Raw genomic sequence first — 20,090 nt, forward strand, 5'->3', positions numbered from 1 at the left:
CCGGGGCTGGGCCATTGCGTTGCCACCCGCGCGGTGGGACACCGGTAACCCCCCGCCACCCCGGGGTTCATCCCGGTACACCCCGCCACGACGGCGGGTGGTGTATCGGACTACAACTCCCGTAGTGCCCCACAGCGCAGCGCATGCGCAGATGTATCACTCGTAAGTACTACTACTCCCAACATGCTTTGAAGTTTACCGCGAGAGTTGGTGCAATGGTGTGTGGGTGGAGTCAGTCTTGCTCTCGCGAGATTTTGCGCTATAAGCCCGTGCGGCGCGGCGCGGGAGGCCCCTTTCGGCTTCCTGCCGGCCAAGATGGCGCCCAAGGCGAAGAAGGAGGGTGAGGGCGCGGGGCGAATGGTCCGTGTGTGAGGGGGTGCGGGACGGCGTGAGGGACCCCACGGGGTGCGGGTGTACACGGAGGGAGGCGAGCTGAGCGGGGCGGGGAGAGTGAGGCAGGGTTGCGGCGCAGTGCTGGGTGCGGGCACGTGGAGGTGGCGGGATAGGCCTGCCCGGTTCTTTGAGGGGGGTGTCCCCATCTTGGTGAGGGAAGGACTAAATGCCTCTTTCCTCTCGGGAATTGGTTTGTTCTGGGGGGAAGGGTGGAAATACTAACGCCACTGGGCGTTTTGTGGTTCATTTTGGTTGGGTGAGGTCCTGCTTATTGACGAGGGGAAGCCGTGCCCGGCTCACTGAGGTGTCTCCATAGCTGTGCCTCCGAAGACAGAGGCGAAGGCAAAGGCGCTGAAGGCCAAGAAGGCCGTTCTCAAGGGGGTCCACAGCCACAAGAAGAAGAAGATCCGCACGTCGCCCACCTTCCGCAGGCCCAAGACCCTGCGGCTGCGGAGGCAGCCCAAGTACCCCCGGAAGAGCGCCCCACGGAGGAACAAGTACGTGTGGGTTGTTGGGCTCTGCCCTGCTGCGGGGTTTGGGAGCAGCCCCGGGGGTGGGCTGGTGTGGGGACCTCCCTCTCACCTGGTCACACTTTGTCAGTGTGCTCAGCCACATGTTGGTGGCAGAACACTGGAGGGATGTTTGGGGTGCAGGTGATGATTTCAAGCGACCAAAGCCTGAGAGTTTGTGATTATAACTTTTTTGGCGACTGATGCACCCCAGACAAAGCCCCTAAAGTGCAGGGAAGCACCTGCCATCCCTCTGCTAAGCACAGGGTCTCTCCTGCAGGTTGGACCATTACGCCATTATCAAGTTCCCTCTGACCACAGAATCGGCCATGAAGAAGATCGAGGATAACAACACTCTGGTTTTCATTGTCGATGTCAAGGCAAACAAGCACCAGATCAAACAGGCTGTGAAGAAGTTGTATGATATCGATGTGGCCAAGGTCAACACGTTGATTAGGTGAGAAGGGGGATAAAAACATGTCACTGGTGGGTGTGAGGTGCTTCAAAAGAAGCATTTTTCAGCTGAAAGTGGGAGTGTGTGAGTTTCAGCAGCTGAGGGAACTCTCAGGAGGAGAGGGACAAAGCTGTGTAGCAATGGCCTCTCCAGGACAAGAGGAAATGGCTTCCATCTCTGCCAGATGATGTTCAGGTTGGACATCAGGAGGAATTTCTTCACGAAAAGGGTTTTTAAACATTGGAATGGGCTGCCCAGGGAGGTGGTGGAATTGCCATCCCTGGAGGTGTTTAAGAAATGACTTAGTGCCATGGTGTAGTTGACAAGTTGGTGATTGCTCTAAGGTTAGACTTGATGATCCCAGAGGTCTTTTCCAACCTAAATAATTCTGTGATTTCAGTGTTAAAAGTTTTGAAACGTGCAGGTTGTGAGGGAGCACAGCTTGATTGAAGTGGGAGTGTTGGAGGTGTTGGCAGACCAGAGGGTCAGCTTTGTCAGGGGTCTCTTCCAACACCCAGGGAGTCCTGTGCAAATGATGTAAATTTCAGTTCCACTGAGTAACAGTGATGTTTCCAAAGGAACCACTGATGCACATGGGAACAGTGGGAAAGCAGAGCAGGTGAGAGGAGTTGGCTCTGTTCTGATGCCTCGTGTTCCCTCTAGGCCTGACGGAGAGAAGAAGGCTTATGTCCGACTGGCTCCGGATTATGATGCACTGGATGTGGCCAACAAGGTGAGACATCTTTGAAGCTTTACTGCTCCCTGTTGGTTGTCTTATGTCTCCCTCGCTGATTGTTCTTCCTGCTGTGCATGTGAGGTACTTGTGCTTCAAGCGTGGTGGCACTTCTGTGTCCCTGTAGCCAGGATCTGAGTGTTCAGGAGCACAGCCACATTCCATATCAGTTCAGTCCTCAAGGTAGCAGGAGGCAGTGGTGGTAGAAATTGGAGTAGGAGAATGTATGAGGATCACTCTGGAATAAATGTACAAAGTGGATGTGTAAGGCTTTTGGGCAGGTCTGGGAGGAAGAAGTTGTCCTTGGAGGACAGGCATCCTGGGGAGATGCAGCTGTGGCAAAAATGTCTGAGGTGGAGGCTCTGCCTTTTTGCCACCATAACATCTGTTTTAACATCCTTTGCTTCTTTCCAGATTGGAATCATCTAAACTGCATCTGCCGAGGACTGTACAGACATGATAATAAACCTTCTTACACCACTGAGGGGTCTTGTGTTTTGTGACAGCATAACCAGTGTGAAAGAGAGCACTCAGCAAACTTTGGGGCTTCGTTTTGGTGAAGGGGGTTCCTCCCTCTGTTCCTGGCAGTGGGTGGGCAGAGCCAACTGCTCCATGAGAGGATCTTGCAGGGGGCAGCGCTGTCCTGCTCAGGGGGTCTCCAAGATCACTCACCTCTGCTGTGGGTGAACATGAGTTGAAACCTTCCCTAAATCTCAGCTATCTCTATATTTACCCCAAGACCTCTGGTGTTCTCCAGGATTTCCTTGCACAGTGTAATTAGGATGTGTTTGCAATCAGTGCTTTTGGTGTCCTGTGTCGCTTCCTTGTGGAGCAGACCATGAGAGGTAGGTGGTGACCACAGCAAAAACCTGTCAGTGGCTCAGATCTGGCACAAGTGACCTCTGACACCATTTTACGAGTGTATCAGCTCTCTGCTTATGCTGCAGGTTCACTTGAAACCCTCACAGCTAATCCAGCAGCAGAGGCTTTGTGTTTTTTTCTGGTACAATCCCTGCTCCATGTGCTGCAACGTGTGAGTTTCCCTGCTGCTGTTCCTCACAGGGTTCACCATCCTCTGGGCTGTTTCCAAATGCTGTTGTTGCTGCCTCTGCAGTGTTTGGCTTTAAGTTTGTAGGTGGAACCAGCTTTTAGAGTGCTTGGAGTCAGGAGGACGTGGAGCACTGGGTGAGCAGGGAACAGGGGAGTTACGGAAAAGCCTTTAGGGGTACTTGAGCTTAAGTACATAGTTAGACTTGACTGAGAAAGATGATGAAAGCTGTGACCAAATATTGATTGGGGCTAATTGAGCTCTTGAGCAGTGGGACACAGAGTTCCTTCGGGCCTCTTGTGGAGAGTGTCGGATTCCCGGGGCGGTGGTTTGCAGTGTGAGGGATGGTGGTGGATGGAAAAGGGGAGTGGATGCTGTGGATGGGCAGCAGCAGGGTCCCCTGAGCCCCAGGCCACCTCTTTATGTGTAGTCACCCCAAGAAAGATGCAAGGGGAGAGGTGCCCCTCTTGTAGCAATGCTTGGTGTCACTGCTGGGTGGAGAGTGGGTATGGAGAGCCAGGATGTGCAGCAGCAGGAGGCTGGGAGGGTTCCACATCAGCATGACTTGCATTCAGCCCTGACCTTGCCTCAACTCAGCCCAGTGGCTGCTGCCCTGGCACTTCACTTGCCTTTTGCTCCTGGCTGGCAGCTGGCCTGATCCACAGCTGCCCCAGCCTGGACAGCACTGCAGTGCTGGGAGATGGTCCTGCTGGAAGCCAGGAAACAGTGGGAATCCCTACTCCCTGCTTTGGGAAACTCTCATGCCTGGCCCTTCCACACTGCTTTAAGGACAGTGGAAGCATGGGCTGGTCATCTGAGCCTGTAAACTGCTGGGGCAGAGCTGTGTCTGCTCCATGTGGAGAGTCAAGGGGAAAGGGGCAGCAATCAGGGTGAGGGGAAACTAAGATCTGGGCTTGATTGTGGAGGGTATTTGCAGATGGAATTGGTGCAGAGAGGCCACAGGGCTTAAGCTGCAGCTGGAAGACACATAGCTGTCAGGATCTGCTGCTGAGCGTAAGGTTGTGCCCTGCCAGGGCTGCTGAGCTCCTGCTTTGGGGAAGGAGGGAACGAGGCAGTGGATTTAGAGCTGGCAGAGGTCCCTGCCCACACAGTGTCCTGGGTATCATGTCCCTGTCCCAGCTGCCAGGCTGTTCCTGGCACACACCCCCTGCCACAGTGCCAGTACACACCAGGGAGTCCCAGCAGGATCCTGATCCTGTGAGGTGTCTCCCAGCTCTCTGGAGGGAAGGGTGATTCCCCCACTGCTTCCCCTTCACCAGCTTATTTCAGCCACAGTGCCTGTCTCTGCCTCAGCTGGGCTGGTGAGGGGGTGGGTGGGACAGATCCTGCCTGGAGCAGGGGCTGGACAGGAGTCCCTCTAAGCCCTGCTGCTAATTCCGATCCAGTGCGATCCTGGAGCTGTCTCGTCACCAAGATTTGCCTCCCTGATGCTCCGGTGCTCCACAGGACCGGCTGGGCCAGTTCTGGCCCCACTCCCCTGGGGAGCTGAACCCTCTCCTCTCCTCCCACTGTTCTGGGGGAGCTGCTGGAGCCATCCTGGTCCTGTGGCTGCAGGAGAGGGCTCAGCACACTCACGGGGCTGCAGCTGCGCTGTGCTGGTGAAGATTGCTCTGGGGGGATGCGAGCATGCAGCAGTCTTCCAGGAAAAGCCCATGGCCTCAGACAGCTTTTCCATGCCAGCTCCACTTCACGTGGCTGCCGGGTGAGTCACGCAGCCCAGACAGGCTCCTTGCTGCCACAAGGCTTGGTACCTCTCCTGGCTCCCTTCAGCTTTTCCCTGCACAGCCCTGGGTCTCTGGAAGAGCACAGGAGTAAGGAAGAGGAGGGGAACCCATCCATGAGAGGGATGGGGTCTTTCTGTTTAAGGCTCAGCTGGGCTGGTAGGACCCACGGGGGCTGGAGTTCATCCCTGGAGGGTCCCTAGAACAAAGAGGACTGCAGAAATGTGCTGTCTTTGCCCCTGAGGACTGCCAGCCCTCTGCTGGGAATGGGGCACATCCTTTCCCACAGCCCTGTCCCCCCAGCCTCTCCCTGACCCAGGGGAGTCCCTGGCCCGCTCTGCCCCACAGAAGAGCCAGCCCAGGTGTGCTGCAGCAGCAGTTAACAGACTGATTTTAATGCACATAACACCCAACATCACCATGGGAGGGACTCATCCCTTCCCTCGCAACCCTCCCAGGCCATCAGCTGTCAAGTGCGGCCACCCCTGGCCCTCCAGCTGCCCATGTGGAAACTGGCTTGGGCTGCTTCTCCATTGGCCGTGCCCCTGGCTTTGGCAGCATCCCCGTGGCTCGGCGAAGCTGTCGGGCTGGTCCAGCAGGGAAGTGCTTTTAGGCAGCAGAGCAGGTGAAGGCAGGGCCTGGGGCCTGGGAGCGAGCCCTAAGGCACATCAGAGCAGGTTTGGAGAGGCCAAAAACCTCCAGGAGCTGGAGCCCAGGTTCCCCCTCGGTGCACATGTCTCAGTCTATCAGAAACTTCTCACCGTCCACATCTCTCCCCGCAGAGCCCTTGCGCAGGGAGGGGAAAAAATCGGAGCGGAGGAGGCGGGAGAAGTACATGAGGATCATGGCATCGAGCAGCAGGAGGTTGGCAGTGAGGAAGGCACCCTGGCCCTGCACCTCCACGTAGCGGAGGAAGTACCAGGTGAGGTAAGCCTGGGGCGCCAGGCGGAAGGCGAAGTACATCACCAGGTTGATGTACTTGTTGGCCTCGTAGAGCGCCGGGGAAGGCACGTTGCTCATCTTCAGCAGCATGCGGACGGTGAGGAAGATGTTGCTCACCTCCACCAGCAGCAGCAGCACCGCTGCCACCAGGAAGCGGCCTGTGATGATGAGTGAGACGAAGGCAGAGATGGCCTGGGACACACACACACAGAGCAGGGTCAGCCCTGGCAGAGGCGAGTTCTTCCCCACCAGGGTCTGGGCATATGCAGTGCTCTTTCCCCCCAACCAGAGATCCCAGCAGCCCCCCAGGGAAAACCAGCCTGGAGAGCCAGATCCCCCAAGAGCAGTTACACCTCCCTGTGCTGGGGAGCTGGGATGAGACTCCAGCCTCTTCCCTCTCCCGGCACAGCAGCCTGTCTGGCTCCCAGCGCTTGGAGCTGATGCTGGCAGGTATCCTGCCCCGCCAGGCGCCCTCACCTTGTTGATGCAGAGCCTACCTCGCAGCCAGGGCGAGGCAGAGGGAAGGGTTCTGGCTTGCCCAGCCATAGCATAGGAAACCTGGGTGGGCTGAGCCCCGGGGTGCATAGCCCCCCGTGCTGGCTGTACTCACCATGGCATGGTGCACCAGGTACTCCCAGGACGAGCGGGACTGATGGTTGAAGATGATGTCAAGGGTGTCGTGGATGAAGTAGCCTGTGGGATGAAGGAGAGCATTGAGGGGGTCTGGCTTGTGCACCATGACCCGCTGCGGTAAGCAGGAGCAGCGAGGAGGAGAGTGGTGTGATTGTGCTCCAGATGTCGGAAGCACCTCCACCCCGTCTGGGCACGGAGACGCGGCTGTTCCCCAGGGGGTTGGCAGCCTGCGGGCCCCACGCTTGTGATTCAGGCAGGAGGCACGGAGAGCTGCCCAGCCCTTGAGCCGGGGGCTCGTCCCGAGCCTGCATGCCGGGCGAGGCTGAGCAGGGAGTGGGCAGAGCCCGGTGAGGTGGCTGCGGCCATTGCCCTGCCCGGGTCCTTACCTGAGGAGAAGCAGACCAGCAGGTGCCCTGAGACGCTGTAACCGTCCTGGATGTCGGAGAGCAGCTCCGGGGAGTGCCAGAGGCTGGTGGTGAGAAGGAAGAGGGTCAGCCTGGGCGCCGGGATGAGGGACACGGCGGGGCAGGGGACCCACTATCCCCTCCCCTGGGGGCACCGCCGGGGGTCGCGCTCCCACGGGGCGCGCCGTGCCCACCCTCCCCGCGCGCGGCGCCCGGTACCTGAAGAGGGCCCACAGCCCGGCCAGCACGGAGTGCGCGAAAGACACCAGGAGGTTCCTCCAGCGCCAGACGCGGCCGGGGCGGCTCCTCACGGCGGCGGGCCGGGGCAGGGCCAGGGCCAGGCGGCGCAGCGCCCCGAAGATCGCCACGCTGCCGCCCACCAGCGCCGCCGAGGCAGCCCGCCCGCCCGGGCCCATCGCGCCCAGTGCCGGCGGCGCGCGGCCGCGGCGGGAGGGGCGGGGCCGCGGGGGGGCACGCCCCCTACACACAGTCCGCCCCCTGTGGCCACGCCCCCGGCAGCTGCGGGCCGCCCCTCCCATTGGACGCGCCCTCTCTCTCCACGCGCGCGCTGAGGGGCGGGAGCGCGCTGGCCACGCCTCCCCCAGTGGCCACGCCCTCCACTGACCACGCCCCCTCGTTTGGGTGCTCGCGCTCGTGGCTGCCAGGTGTGTCACCTGTGCGGGGATCGCAGGTGTGTCACCTGTGCCCCAGGTGTGTCACCTGTGCGGGGATCGCAGGTGTTTGCGCGGGGCGCTGGACTCGTTCCTGCTGTGCGCTGCGTGTTCCTGCACGCGTGTGCGAGGCAGCGAACGCGTGGGTGTGCTAGGGCACTGTCTCGGGCAGCGCAGGAGGGTTGGGGGTGTGCACCGTGTGCGTGGCAGATGTTGCCGCACATCTGTGCTGCGCCCTGCGCATCTGTCCCAAGTGCTGCACAGCTGGTGTGGGCCTCGCCACATCTGTCTGCTCTGGGCACCGTGTGTGTGCGTGTCCCGGTCACGGTGTGGCTGTCCCCGGTGGCTGCAGCGCGTGGTGCGAGAGGGGGGATATCGGGGAAACCATCGTGCCCTGGAAAAGTAGTGGGAGCACCCACAATCGCTCACCTGAAGACATAGACCCCAGACAGCGGGACCCTAGGCAGGGGGACACACAGGTGCCCCCTAGTACCAGCATGGCAGCAGGGTGAGGCCAGCTCTGTGGGCCCCGAGGCATGGCTGGTTGCTGAGTGAGGGTCCTGCCCCATCGCTGCCCCCCGGTGCAGGGCACTGGGCGCTGGCTGGCCCCGGTGAGCCGGGCTGGCTGTCGCTAGATGGCAGCATGGCCACGTGGCAGTGCCACCTCTGTCCCTGTCCCCATTCCAGTGCACGGGCAGCCACCCTTGGGAGCAGGGCAGGACCCCCTTCCGCGCTCTATACCCGCCATCACGGCCGCCCCAGGGATGCTCGTGGTCCTGGGGGTCTAATGCCTGGCTGGGGGGGGACAGAGGGGTCCCGTGCTGGCTCTGCAGCAGCACAGCCCCCGCCGTGGATGCCCCCCCCAGACTGGGGGCTGGAGTCTGCCGAGGGCACCGCCACTCTCTAGGGGTGCGGGGGGGTCCTCCTGGCACCCCCCAGACCGGGGGCGGGCAGCCCAGCGCTCCCCAAGCCCCTCTCCCTGGGTGTTGCCCAAGGCTCCCCGCGGCACTGGGGTGCCCACCCAACCAGGGGGTCCCCAAGGCCGCGGTGCGGTGGCGTTACCCGCCATGTCCCCCTGGGATCTCCCTCACACACGCGACGGGGTTTGTCCGGCCGCGGCCGCCGTAGCGGCGCGGAAGTGTTTCCACGGAGACGGGAGGAGTCGGGCCCAGGGATGGAGAAATACGAGCGGATCCGGGTGGTGGGGAGAGGGGCTTTCGGGTGAGGGGGCCGCCGGGGGTGAGCGATATGGGGGTCTCTAGGCCTTTGTACCGCGGGGTGGGAGGGCACAGCCCTCGCTTCCAGGATGGGGAGGTACTTGTCCATGCGAGGGTCAGCCGGGGTGTGGCACCCGGGGGGACACCTCACGGGGTGTGTAACACGCGGGGGGACACGGCAGAGGGTGTGGGACACCCTGGAGACACGGCAGGGGGTGTGTGACACCCCCGGGCGGGAGGATTGCAGAGGCCCTGTGTCACCCCAGGGTGGTGGCCAGGCCCCTGTGTTTTGTCCCTTGTCCTTGCACTGAGGCCTCATCTCTGCCCCTGCAGCATCGTGCACCTGTGCCTGCGCAAGGCCGACCAGAAGCTGGTGATCCTGAAGCAGATCCCGGTGGAGCAGATGAGCAAGGACGAGCGGCTGGCGGCACAGAACGAGTGCCAGGTGCTCAAGCTGCTCAGCCACCCCAACGTCATCGAGTACTATGAGAACTTCCTGGAGGACAAGGCACTCATGATCGCCATGGAATATGCCCCAGGTGCGCCCTGACCTCTCCCAGTGCCTGTGGCAGGTCCAGGAGATGCCAAGCACTCAGCTCTCCTTGGGTCGAGCTGCCGCATGTTGTGCACCTCGTAAAGACCCTGTGCTTTGGACTCCCAGAGAGTGCAAGCATGTCCCTGTTGAGCAGACAGTTTTGTAGAAAAGCTTCTGGGGGGTCCTGGTGGACACCAGGTTGACAGTGAGCCAAGTGACCCAACACTGCTAGAGGTTGCCCAGAGGTTGTGGAGTCCCCATTCTTGGAAATACTCAAAAGAGAGGTCCTGGTCCTGGACAACCAGCTGTCAGTGGCCCTGCTTGAGCAGGGGACTGGACCAGCAACCTCCTGAGGTCCCTTCCAACCTCAGCCATTTTGTTAGCCTTACACCTGCTAATCATATCCAAAACAAGGACATTTCAAACACCTTTGTCCCTGATCAGCATGCTACCATCTGCCTCTGGCTCAGGTTTCAGGTACATTTCCCTGTGTCAGCTCTGTTTGGTCCCGCAGCTCTGTGATTCCCAAGGAGATTTGCTGTGGAATTCCAGATGAAATCAACATTTGCATGTGGGTTTGTTAAAAGCTGTGTGTAAGCCCTGAATCTGGACCTCCCCTTCCCAACAGGGGCCTCTCTGTGCCACGTGGCCTCTTGGACTGCAAGAATTCTCCTCTGCAGAACAGGCTGATCTTGTTCTGCCATCGAGGTTTATGTCCTCCTCCAAGAGCTGTAATTTTAGTGTTTCTTTTCCTGCTGCTTTTGATAATGTGTCAACAGTAACTTCTCTCAGGCTGTTTCTTTGTCCCACCAGCTGTGCTGCCATTGTCCGGGAGCGTTGGAGGACACGCTGTGTGTCCCACCAGGATGTGTTTTTCCCACATGCTTGGCTTGTTAGGATGCCATGGCTAAACCCCCCCTGGTTTTAGGCCGGATTTTTGCTGCCCTGTGCAACCCCCTTTGCCCACAGCCCTTTGTTGTTCCTTGCAGGGGGCACACTGGCAGAGTTCATCCACAAACGCTGCAATTCCTTGCTGGACGAGGACACCATCCTGCACTTTTTCGTGCAGATCCTCCTGGCTCTGCACCATGTGCACACCAAGCAAATCCTGCACCGGGACCTGAAGACCCAGAACATCCTCCTGGACAAACACCGCATGATTGTCAAGATTGGAGACTTTGGCATCTCCAAAATCCTGAGCAGCAAGAGCAAAGCCTACACAGTGAGTGGCAGGGGAGCTACTTTATCCCGTGGCACCAGGCTGGAGACTCTGGGGGACTTGGCTCACAATAGTCTTTTGGCAGCATCTCTAAGCAATGCTGCTTTGTTCCTTGGAGTTTATACAGGCTGATGTCTTCACACCCAAGTTTGCTGTGGCTCTGGGGGCTGCAGAGAGGTGAGAAAGACCTGCCTGCCCAAAGCTGGGTGAGGATGGGGTGTCTGGGCCCACTGGTGAGGGCAGACACTGCTGTAACAGTGGTGGAGGTGGTGTCTGCAGGCTTGTCTGACGCATCCTTGGCAACTAAACTCCTGCCTGTGTGGTGACGTCCTGCCTTGCCTTAATCTCCTCTCTCTGCTTGACATTTGAGTGTCTTTCCCCACCTGGGTTAATCTGACCAGACATTCGTATCATGCTCAGTGCTCTGGGCTCTGATTCTCTCAAGTGAATAGGAGCAAAATTAGAGGCAATCACTGTATGTGTCACTGGAAAGGCAAATCCTCATGTTTTTCACTGAGATTGTCAGGCAGCTGTTGATGCCAGGGAACAAAAGCCCAGCTCCACAGAGCTTTGTGTGGTGGTGTTCCTGCCAGCCCAAGCACTGGGCTCTACACTGAGCGCTTCCTCTTTCCACTTCACTGCCCCAGTTTCACACCATCGCAGTAAACCTTTTTGTCTCTCCTAGGTGGTGGGAACTCCATGCTACATCTCCCCAGAGCTCTGTGAAGGGAAGCCTTACAACCAGAAGAGTGACATCTGGGCTCTGGGCTGTGTGCTGTACGAGCTCGCCAGCCTCAAGAGGGCTTTCGAAGCTGCGGTAAGAGGCATGTGGTGTATATACAGTAGCACAGGGAGCCGTGGGCTCTCACAGAGGTGAAAATGTACGCTGGGATCACTTCTCACTGAGCTGGGAAGTGTGAAGGCAGAGGGCAGTGCTGAGACCTCCTTCCTCGGCCTCGCCCCTGACTGCCCAGCCACTATATGTCTCTTATTTTCTCTCCAGAACCTTCCTGCCTTAGTGCTGAAGATCATGAGTGGGACATTTGCCCCAATATCAGACAGATACAGCCCTGACCTGCGCCAGCTCATCCTCAGCATGCTGAACCTGGATCCTTCCAAGCGGCCCCAGCTGAATGAGATCATGGCCCAGGCCATCTGCATCCGGCCCCTCCTGAACCTCTACACTGACGTGGGCAGTGTCAAAATGAGAAGGCAAGTGGCACTGCCACCTTAGTGTCCCTTGGGAGGGGCTGCCACAGCCTACTGCATGTCTGATCAGCTCACTGCCTCTGATACAAGCTCCAAAGAGAGCATTTTCTCTGTCCCACAGCTCTCCTGTGCTGCCCAGTGTGCAGCTGCTGCTAGCTGAGCCTGGCCCAGGGACTCAGGGCCAGGCAGGTGCCATGGCAGGTGTGGGCTTGTCATCACAGTGACACTGAGTAGAGAGTTGTGAGCACAGGGGGAAGCGAACTGGTGCCAACTCCCTTTTCTCAGGTGGTTTAACGCACCAACAAGGCAGTGCTGTGAGCTATTCAGCCATGGCTAATGCTGTAGCTCTGCCCAGACCTGTGATCCAGGGCTCTGCAGGACCTCTGGGGCTGAGCTGACATTAAAGGCTGGATTTTGGTTTGGCAGGCCTGAAAAGCCCTTGGCTCCAGTGCCAGCAGTGACCCACAGCCGGACAGGGGGACGGGCAAGCAGTGCCAGGCCGAGAGGTGAGTCCTGGCATGGTGTGTTCCATTCAGCTCCATTCAGAAGCTTTCCTTTGGATGGCGCAGGTCAGAGAGGCACTCGAACTTCTGGAGAGAGGAATTTAAGAGATGTCACCTTCCCTGAGCCCTGGAGGAGCCCATGGGCACCTCAGCTCTGGGGACCACGCAGAGTTCTTTCTTCAGCTGCCTCTTCTAGGTTTGAACCCTTGAAATAAGTTCCTGCTGTTCCCAGCAAAAGCCTGGGAACCAGCCAGGGATGCTGAGGGGGGATGTCCCAGTGCAGGGTGATGCAGCTGGCACTGGTAACAATTAGGCTAGAGCTGTGGTGCCACTTCCCTGAATTCTGGGATAAAATACATGGAGCTGTTCCCATGTTCCCTGGCTGGGATCTCCCCTGCAGCCCCTTGGAGCAGCACTGGTGTGGCTCTGGCAGCTGGCAGGCAGCTTTGCTGGCACCCAGACTGGCTCTTGTCATTGCTTTTCTTGTGGGAGCAGAGTCAGGGATCCACATTAGTGATTTCTGTGTGACCCACAGGTGTCCGAGGTGGTTCAGCCAGGACAGGAATCCCACCTCCACTGTCATCCATCTACACGTGGGGCAGCGGGATCACCACCCCGCTCCGCCTGCCCATGCTGAACACCGAGGTGGTGCAGGTCTCTGCTGGCAGGACACAGAAGGCCGGGGTCACCAAATCAGGGCGGCTCATCCTGTGGGAGGTGAGTGACAGGGAACCTGGGGCAGGCAGTGGCTGTGGAGGCCTTGGATGTGTGATTTCTGAGGAGGAGACATTTCTGCCCTGGCACTGCCTTCTCCAGGACCACTGTCCCATCCAGGGTGTGGATAGCACTGCTAAGTCAGTGGGAAGAGGCTCATCTGAGTTCCCCATCCCAGCTCTTGCTGCTCAGAGGTACAGCAGCTGACATGGCTTCTCTCCATCAGGCTCCTCCAATGGGGGCTGCTGGAGGCCCTTCTCTCCCAGGATCCACCGAGCAGCTCCAGCCTCAGTTTGTGTCCCGCTTTCTGGAAGGCCAGTCTGGAGTGACCATCAAACACGTGTCCTGCGGTGATCTCTTCACAGCCTGCCTCACAGGTGAGCTGCTGCCTCCTGCCTTCCCCTTCCTGAGTCCCAGATCCCTCTGCAAAGCCAGCAGGGACTGCCTGGAGAGCCTGCTTAGAGAGGAACCCAAGAGATACACTGGGCTGGGGTGACATGGGGGCCTCTGTGGCCTCTCATGTGACAGCTGGTGGGGGTCAGAAAGGCAAGCATAATGCCACACTGGTCAATTCAGCCCCAAAGGTCTGTCTGGGGTGGGGAAGGCCACAAACAGTTAAACGTGATGATCCTAAGGGTCATTTTCAACCTAAATGATTCTATGAAATTTCCTCTGTTTTTTGTTCTGGCTGCATTGGTGTCACCTGAAGCCAGAAGTGACCTGTACAGTGGGGACTGCAGTGTGAGGAGTGTGTGGGAAGCTCAGCCTTTCTGTCACATACTCTGTGAGCATAACACAGGCATAGGCAGTGACCAGCAAGGACTGGTGTTGCAGTGAAGAGTCAGTGTGAGCTGCTGCAGGGCTGGTCCTCCTCAAGCAGCAAGAAGGCAGGATCTGAAGCCCCCTCAGAGCGGGCCAGGAGGTGTTCTGGGTAGGAGGAGAGCACACACACCAGCCCAAGGCCGTGTTTGTGGAGCAAAGCCCTCCCAGTGGTCCTTTGGAAGCTCTGTTTGTTCTTCTGCTGGGGTCAGGGCAGCAAACTACAGATATGCAACTGGCAAACACTGCGGGCATGTGTTTGTCCTACCTCTCCATGGCATTTCCTGCCACCCCTCTGCAGGGCAGCTGCTCAGGGAGTGCCTCTGTGACTTTAACACCTTGACAGACTGTGGGGTTCACGGCTCCTGCGTACACAGCTGCACCAGTGTTATCTCAGCTCTCTCTTATCACTGCTGTTTGTTTGTTGAGCTGTTGCAGCACAGAGAGGCTGCAGCTATCTGGAAGCTCCTGCTGCTCCCTAAAAGCTCACTGAAGGCTTATGGCCCCTGCAGCAAGTCATGAGTCAGAGTGGGTCCGAGCAGAGCTGCTGTCCTGGGAGCCACGTCCCCTTGGCTGCGTGCGCCTCTCAGGGCCTCACGTGTGCCCTGCAGGGCCTCACGTGTGCCACTGACACGACTTCTTTCTGCTGCTCCAGACAGGGGGATAATCATGACTTTCGGCAGCGGCAGCAATGGCTGTTTGGGGCACGGGAACTTCACAGATGTGAGCCAGGTTAGTGGTGAGCGTGCTGGGCCTGCTGCTCCCCCAGGGGAGAGGAGGGATTGTGACTTCTGTGCCACGTGAGCGGGGCTCATCCCAGCTCCAGGGATGTACATCCCAGGCATGCTCTGGCATCCGACCCCCTCCCCCTCCTCTCCCTGTCACTGCGGGTTTTAAAAGACCCAACCTGCTTCTCTCTTTCTCTCCCCCCCTACACAATGATCCCTTTGAGCGTGGGGGAAGTCAAGAGCTGCCTTGTGGTTGCTGTTGGCAGGCTCCCAGCTTGGAGCCTGCCTCCAATCACACACCTGCCTGCTTCACTCTTGGCCTGCAGCTGCCAAGGTTCACTGAGAAAAGTTATTTTTCAAAAGAGCCAGTATTTAAAGAAGAGCTGTGTGTTTCCGATTGGCTCAGAGCACTGGAGCTGAGGGCTCATTGCTCCCTTCAAGCTTCTTCCTCGCCTGCCCTCGGATGTGGCAGCAGCCGATGGCTTCCAGCCGAGCCCGGGGACTGGTGCCATTTGTCACTGTGGTCAGCTGGCTCGTTTGTTCCTGCTCCGTCCGGAGCTGAGCTGCTCAGTGCTTATGGCTGGGGAGGGGAGACTGGTTGGAAGCAGCAGCCAGATCCCAACAAATGGTGCTTTTCACTTGAGGATGATAATGAGAATGAGGCTCACAGCGGTGAGGTGTCAGATCTAACAGCAGGTCACAGCAGGGGCTGGGTGAAATGTGGAGATCTTGGTCCCTCCACACCCTAATGAATCTGAGCCGTTAACTCACACCTCCTCTGCACAAGAGCCTTTGAGCCAACGCATCCTGCACCAAGCCCCTGCCTGCTCGGAGCGGGCGTTCACAGCCCCTGGCACTCCCCACATGGGCAGGGGGGCGAATCCCAACCCTTGCCGAACTTCTTCCCTCTCCAAACTCTCGTGCTGGCTGCTTTCTTCCGCCCCAGAGATGTTTGCGTTATCTTCTGTGCTGTGCGCACGTAGTCTCTAAACCCTTTGAAGACTGCAACAAAAAAAAAATTTTTCTCTGTTGTTTGTGTTGGATGAAAACTGGGATGCTGCCAGCTCTGTGTTGAGTCTGGGGGGGCCGGGTGGGAGGGATGGGAGCAGCCGGGCAGGCTGGGAGGTCTCGGCTGACGGCTGCTGCTCTTCCCCTGCCAGCCCAAGATTGTGGAGGCCCTGCTGGGCTACGAGATGGTGCAGGTGGCCTGTGGTGCGTCTCACGTCCTGGCAGTTTCCAACGAACGGGAAGTGTTTGCCTGGGGCAGAGGGGATAATGGTAAGAGATGCCTGTTTGGCAAAACAGGGCTTGTGCTTTCCATTGCCTGTTCCTGCTCCCCTTGCTGGCCTTGCTTGTCCACAATCCCCTCCAGATGTGCCAGGGTAGGTGGGTGTGGAAGAGCTGCAGCTGTTTCACCACATACCAGGGCCCCCATGCTTTGGGTTTTGCTGCTTTCTGGGTGCCAGGCTGGGCTCTTACAGCAGCTGAGCTGTGTCAATGCTGTTCTTTGTGGGGCCGTGCTGAGTTTGTAGTTCCATCAGCTGTTCCCTGCTCTGTTCCTCCTGCCAGGTCGGCTTGGGCTGGGTACGCTGGAGTGCCACAACTCCCCCCAGCAGGTCACAGTCCCACCAGAGCATGAGGCTCAGAGGGTCATCTGTGGCATCGATTCCTCCATGGTCCTCACCGTGAAGAACCAGATTCTTGCTTGTGGGAGCAACAGGTAAGAGGGGTGAGGGTCTGTGCTCCACATTTCACCTTCCTGGGCCTGTCCATCTGTCCTGCCTGGGAAGAGGGAGCAAGGGGCTCCAGAAGATGCTCCTGTGTGATCTTGCCCCCAGCATTGTGCTGCTGGTGGTATGGTTATGCCAGGGCAGGGTTTGTATCCAGGGTGTCTGTGCCAGGCTGCATTCAGCCAGCTCTGAACTGAGCTTTTCCTTGTGCAGGTGTAACAAGCTGGGCCTAGACCGGATCAGCTCGGCAGAGGAGCCTTCCCCAGAGGACCAGGTGGAGGAGGCCACAGTGTTCGTGTGTGCCCAGTCAGCCCCCTTGAACCAAGAGCCCATTGTGTGTGCTGACATCGGTACAGCACATTCGGCTGCAGTCACAGGTGAGGATGTGTACCCAGATCCCTGAGAGGGGGGAGGACACCTGCATTTTCCCTGTCTTCCTCCTGCCTCTGCTTCCCATGGGCAGAGGCCTCATGGAGGTTCAAGAGACACCCAGTGCTGGAGCTCTGTGGAGCAGGATGCTCAGCATAGGAGACAGCAAAGAGAGAGCTTCAGTGCATCCCTGAGTGACACCCAGTTGTGTCTCCTCTCTGTTGTAGCCTCTGGCCACTGTTACACCTTTGGAAGCAACCAGCACGGGCAACTGGGCACCAAATCCTGCCGCAACAGCCGCGTGCCCCACCTGGTTGTGGGGCTCCAGGCGATGAAGGTCACCGTGGTGGCTTGTGGGGATGCCTTCACTGTGGCCATCGGAGCAGGTGAGGCTGAAGCCTCTGTGTCCTGGGCTGCAGCAGGCCCTGGCTGTCCTCTGCCTGCAGTCCATGCTGTGACCAAGGCAGGTGTGCAGCAAGGTGTATCTGTCTCTCTGCAGATGGCGAGGTGTGCACGTGGGGGAAAGGAGCCAGAGGACGCCTGGGCAGGAAGGACGAGGAAACGGGAGTGCCGAGGCCGGTGCAGCTGGAGGAGACACATCCATACCTGGTGACCTCCGTAGCCTGCTGCCACGGGAACACACTGCTGGCAGTAAAGCGTGAGTAAAGGCTTTGTTCCTGTGATTCCTGCCATGAGGGCCCAGCCAGACACAATGCTTTGTGATCGGAGATGTACCGAGTAACCCTGGCACATAAGCTCTGTGTTATTCTAGTCCCTCTCGAACTGCAGATGAATAGAAATAACTTCAAGCCCTTAAAAATACCCTTTCTGCTCTGCATCTCTGTGATGCTGCCACTCCCACTGGGCCAAGGGAGTAAAGGGATGGCAGAGGCTGTCTGGTGCACTCCCAGACAGGTGGGCTGGCCAAGCTGCAGCCGGTGGGGAGCTGGCGTGCCAGCGGTCCACCGAGTATCCAAAAAGAGCAGCTCTCTAATTGATGCTGCTGAAATAGAAGCTGAGATTTGAGGCGTCATTTTGGCTGCTGCCTTTCCATTGTGGTTTGGAAAAGATAGCAATGGTTTTGTGGTTCCTCTCTGCTTGGGCCAAAGGCAGCATCTTTGCGTGGTTAAAACGTGCCCGTGGCATGACCTGCCCTTCCGTTGCCTGGATGTACAATGGGAGCCTGGCCCAGACTGCTGGAGGGGCCTTTCTTCCTCCTCTGCTGGGTTGATTATGGCCTCAGCCTGGGCTGAGGGATTCCAGTCCCAGCCCACTTCAAGGAGGCTAATTACAGCCCTGAGGGGAGGAGGCCCAGCTGACTGCCCCTGCACAGCGGAATCGGCCCTGGCTCCCATTCCTCCCCTGCAAGTGCCGAGCTCTCATGTGATGTGCTCTGCCACGTGAAGGGGAGAGGGAATGGCTGAGTCCCCAGGCTCAGGAACAAGTAGGGCATTTGTCATGGGAGTAAAAGGGTTTTGTCTCCGCAGGAAGGCTGCAGGCTGCTCTCCCCTTCCGCTGCCGGAGTCACCCCACGCTCTGTGGCAGCTGGTTTGTGGGCTCCCACCTGCAGCACTGTAAGAGCAGGGACTTAGTGTGTAGCCCCAGTGCTGTCCATCTGTCCAAAACCTCGTCCCTCCTGTCCCAGTACTGGAAGTGCAAACTCAGCGGTGTGAGGGCAGCAGCCTCGCCTGCCCCAGCATCCCTCAGCAACCAGCGTGCAAAAAGCAGCAAGAGCTCTGTAAAGAGCTGAGATCTGACTTTGGGCTTTCACACAGCTCAGTCTGCCTGGAAATTTCTCCAGAGAGAACACGAGATCCGTTGACACATGTGATGTCATTGCTGCTGTCAGCTCTGGCTGTGATGTGGCCCGGAGAGGGTGCTGGCACAGGCGAGCCGCACTCCACCTTTGGGGCGGCTGTTCTGCACCACTCAGAGGTTCCTCCCATGGGGCCGACATCGTGTTTGACTGGCTTGGGCTGCTGCCCACTTTATCATGAACCACTGCTGCGCCCTTCTCTCAATCCCACTGCAAACACAGAATAACTGGGAGAAGCCAGGCGTGCTGGAGAGGAGGGCACAAACCTCAAAAGACTGCGTTTCCTCCTGCTTGGGCTCTGTGTACTGGGTGTTGCCTCACTTGTGCCACTACTGAGGCCTTGCAGTGGCTTCCTGGGATAGTGGGACAGGGATTGCAGTGTCCATCTGTTGGGTATCAGGCCTGTGTGGGGTAGGACACTGCTCCCTGTAGCTTCATTGAGGTGGGGATCACAGCTAAATCTTGGTCTTTGCCCTTTGTGTTTCAGCTGCCGTGGAGGAGTCGCCTCCCCAGTGAGTGTGAGTTGAGAGGGGCCACATCCAGCCTCATCGTACACATGCTGGGGCTCCCACAGCCACTGGCATGGCCTGGCCTCTTCCTGCTGCCTGCCTCGGACACGCTCCAGGCTCCAGAGCTCCCCAGCTGCACTCCAAAGGCAGCAATCTGGAAACAGGGAGCTCCTAACGATGGTTCCCACGGAACCAGAGCTGATCTCACTTATCGAATCAACGAGGGTCACTGTGAACCTCCAGTGCCTGAGAGCTGCTGCCCTGCATGTGCCATGGGGTGGATGTCCCCAGAGCTCCAGTGCTGCCTTCAGGGGGTCACAGCACAACTCTTCCCCTCCCTGCTGGAAGTGCCTGTGTAGAAGGGTGAGGAGCACAGAGGTTGTTTTCCTCCGTGGAAGCAGTCTCTGGTTACAAAGCCCAGGCTGACAGCTCCGTGTCTGGGAGAGCTGTCAGCCTTTGCACAGCAGTGTCTGGAGTCAGGGCCCCAGGCGCTGTGCTGGGTGACTAAATGCAAACCTCTTTGCTAATTAGAGAAGTCTGTCCTTTCCCATCCCCCCTTAAAACGTTTCACCCATTTGTTGAGCTGCTCAGCACACTCTCGGGGGTCCTGCCTGCTCGGCTGGCCGAGCCCGGTGGGAGCAGCCTCTCTGTGTGGCACAGCCCTGCTCACTCTCCCGAAATGCCACTTGGAGCTTTCCACTTACAGCCTCTCCTGCCCCAGGAGCTCGCTGGAGGATTCTTCAGCTGACATTTGTCCTCAGGCCCCTCAGTCCTGGTGCTGACCAGCTCACTGACTCCCAGATGAGGAGCAAAACACAGCGAGTGATTGTCAGTACTTGAAGTTTTTTAACCTAGATCTTTCCAGGGAGATGATGAGTTTTCACCAGGGGTCCTTTCTGCGGGCAGGAGGGGCACATCCGTGTGTCATGGACAGGAGTCACGTTTTTTATCTCCAGAAGGGTCGTTTCCTTTCCATTTTTTTTCCCTCCTCCTTTCTTTTTTCAACTTAACGTCTGCCCTGGGCCATTTTTTGATGAGCTTCTGTCTCTGATCTGTCTGACATTGCAAATGCTCTTGCCTTTCACATCCATCTTTGTGCTGTTGCCAATCTGTTGTGTATAAAGTCGGTGCTTTCATAAGCTGGCTGAGATGAAATCTCTCTAATTATTTTTTGTGATTCTTTCCTGTTTTCA

General features: G+C 58.1%; 3 protein-coding genes and 2 non-coding genes across 7 annotated transcripts; 4 read left to right on the forward strand and 1 right to left on the reverse strand.

Moving 5' to 3' along the window:
- Positions 1-204: 204 nt before the first annotated feature.
- Positions 205-2,569, forward strand: RPL23A (ribosomal protein L23a). Its single transcript, XM_064677561.1, has 5 exons — positions 205-340; positions 710-890; positions 1,183-1,359; positions 2,020-2,089; positions 2,504-2,569. The coding sequence occupies exons 1-5, from the start codon at positions 316-318 to the stop codon at positions 2,516-2,518; spliced, it is 468 nt and encodes a 155-aa protein (XP_064533631.1). The 5' UTR covers positions 205-315; the 3' UTR covers positions 2,519-2,569.
- LOC135425702 (small nucleolar RNA Z17) lies at positions 1,040-1,112 on the forward strand. The gene has a single exon (XR_010435711.1). It is a non-coding gene; the product is annotated as a small nucleolar RNA Z17 (small nucleolar RNA).
- Positions 1,883-1,949, forward strand: LOC135425701 (small nucleolar RNA SNORD42). The gene has a single exon (XR_010435710.1). It is a non-coding gene; the product is annotated as a small nucleolar RNA SNORD42 (small nucleolar RNA).
- Positions 2,570-5,253: 2,684 nt separating the features above from the next.
- Positions 5,254-8,234, reverse strand: TLCD1 (TLC domain containing 1). 2 transcript variants are annotated; one of them, XM_064677544.1, is made up of 4 exons: positions 7,959-8,234; positions 6,841-6,923; positions 6,432-6,514; positions 5,254-6,013 (listed from the first exon to the last, which is right to left on the reverse strand). In XM_064677544.1, exons 1-4 carry the CDS (start codon positions 8,096-8,098, stop codon positions 5,618-5,620), a joined length of 702 nt encoding a protein of 233 aa, XP_064533614.1. In that variant the 5' UTR covers positions 8,099-8,234; the 3' UTR covers positions 5,254-5,617. The 2 variants fall into 2 exon arrangements, with proteins under 2 accessions (XP_064533614.1, XP_064533613.1); XM_064677543.1 differs by lacking the exon at positions 7,959-8,234 and adding an exon at positions 7,078-7,318.
- A 242-nt stretch (positions 8,235-8,476) lies between these two features.
- On the forward strand, positions 8,477-20,036 carry NEK8 (NIMA related kinase 8). 2 transcript variants are annotated; one of them, XM_064677503.1, is made up of 15 exons: positions 8,477-8,730; positions 9,080-9,285; positions 10,271-10,503; positions 11,186-11,317; positions 11,504-11,712; positions 12,136-12,215; positions 12,748-12,929; positions 13,153-13,303; positions 14,401-14,477; positions 15,634-15,751; positions 16,043-16,193; positions 16,417-16,580; positions 16,800-16,958; positions 17,072-17,230; positions 18,876-20,036. In XM_064677503.1, exons 1-15 carry the CDS (start codon positions 8,597-8,599, stop codon positions 18,902-18,904), a joined length of 2,184 nt encoding a protein of 727 aa, XP_064533573.1. In that variant the 5' UTR covers positions 8,477-8,596; the 3' UTR covers positions 18,905-20,036. The 2 variants fall into 2 exon arrangements, with proteins under 2 accessions (XP_064533573.1, XP_064533574.1); XM_064677504.1 differs by having other exon boundaries at positions 8,621-8,750.
- The last annotated feature ends 54 nt before the right edge of the window (positions 20,037-20,090 follow it).

Source organism: Pseudopipra pipra, chromosome 21 (genome assembly GCF_036250125.1).
Source record: "Pseudopipra pipra isolate bDixPip1 chromosome 21, bDixPip1.hap1, whole genome shotgun sequence".
NCBI lineage: Eukaryota > Metazoa > Chordata > Aves > Passeriformes > Pipridae > Pseudopipra > Pseudopipra pipra.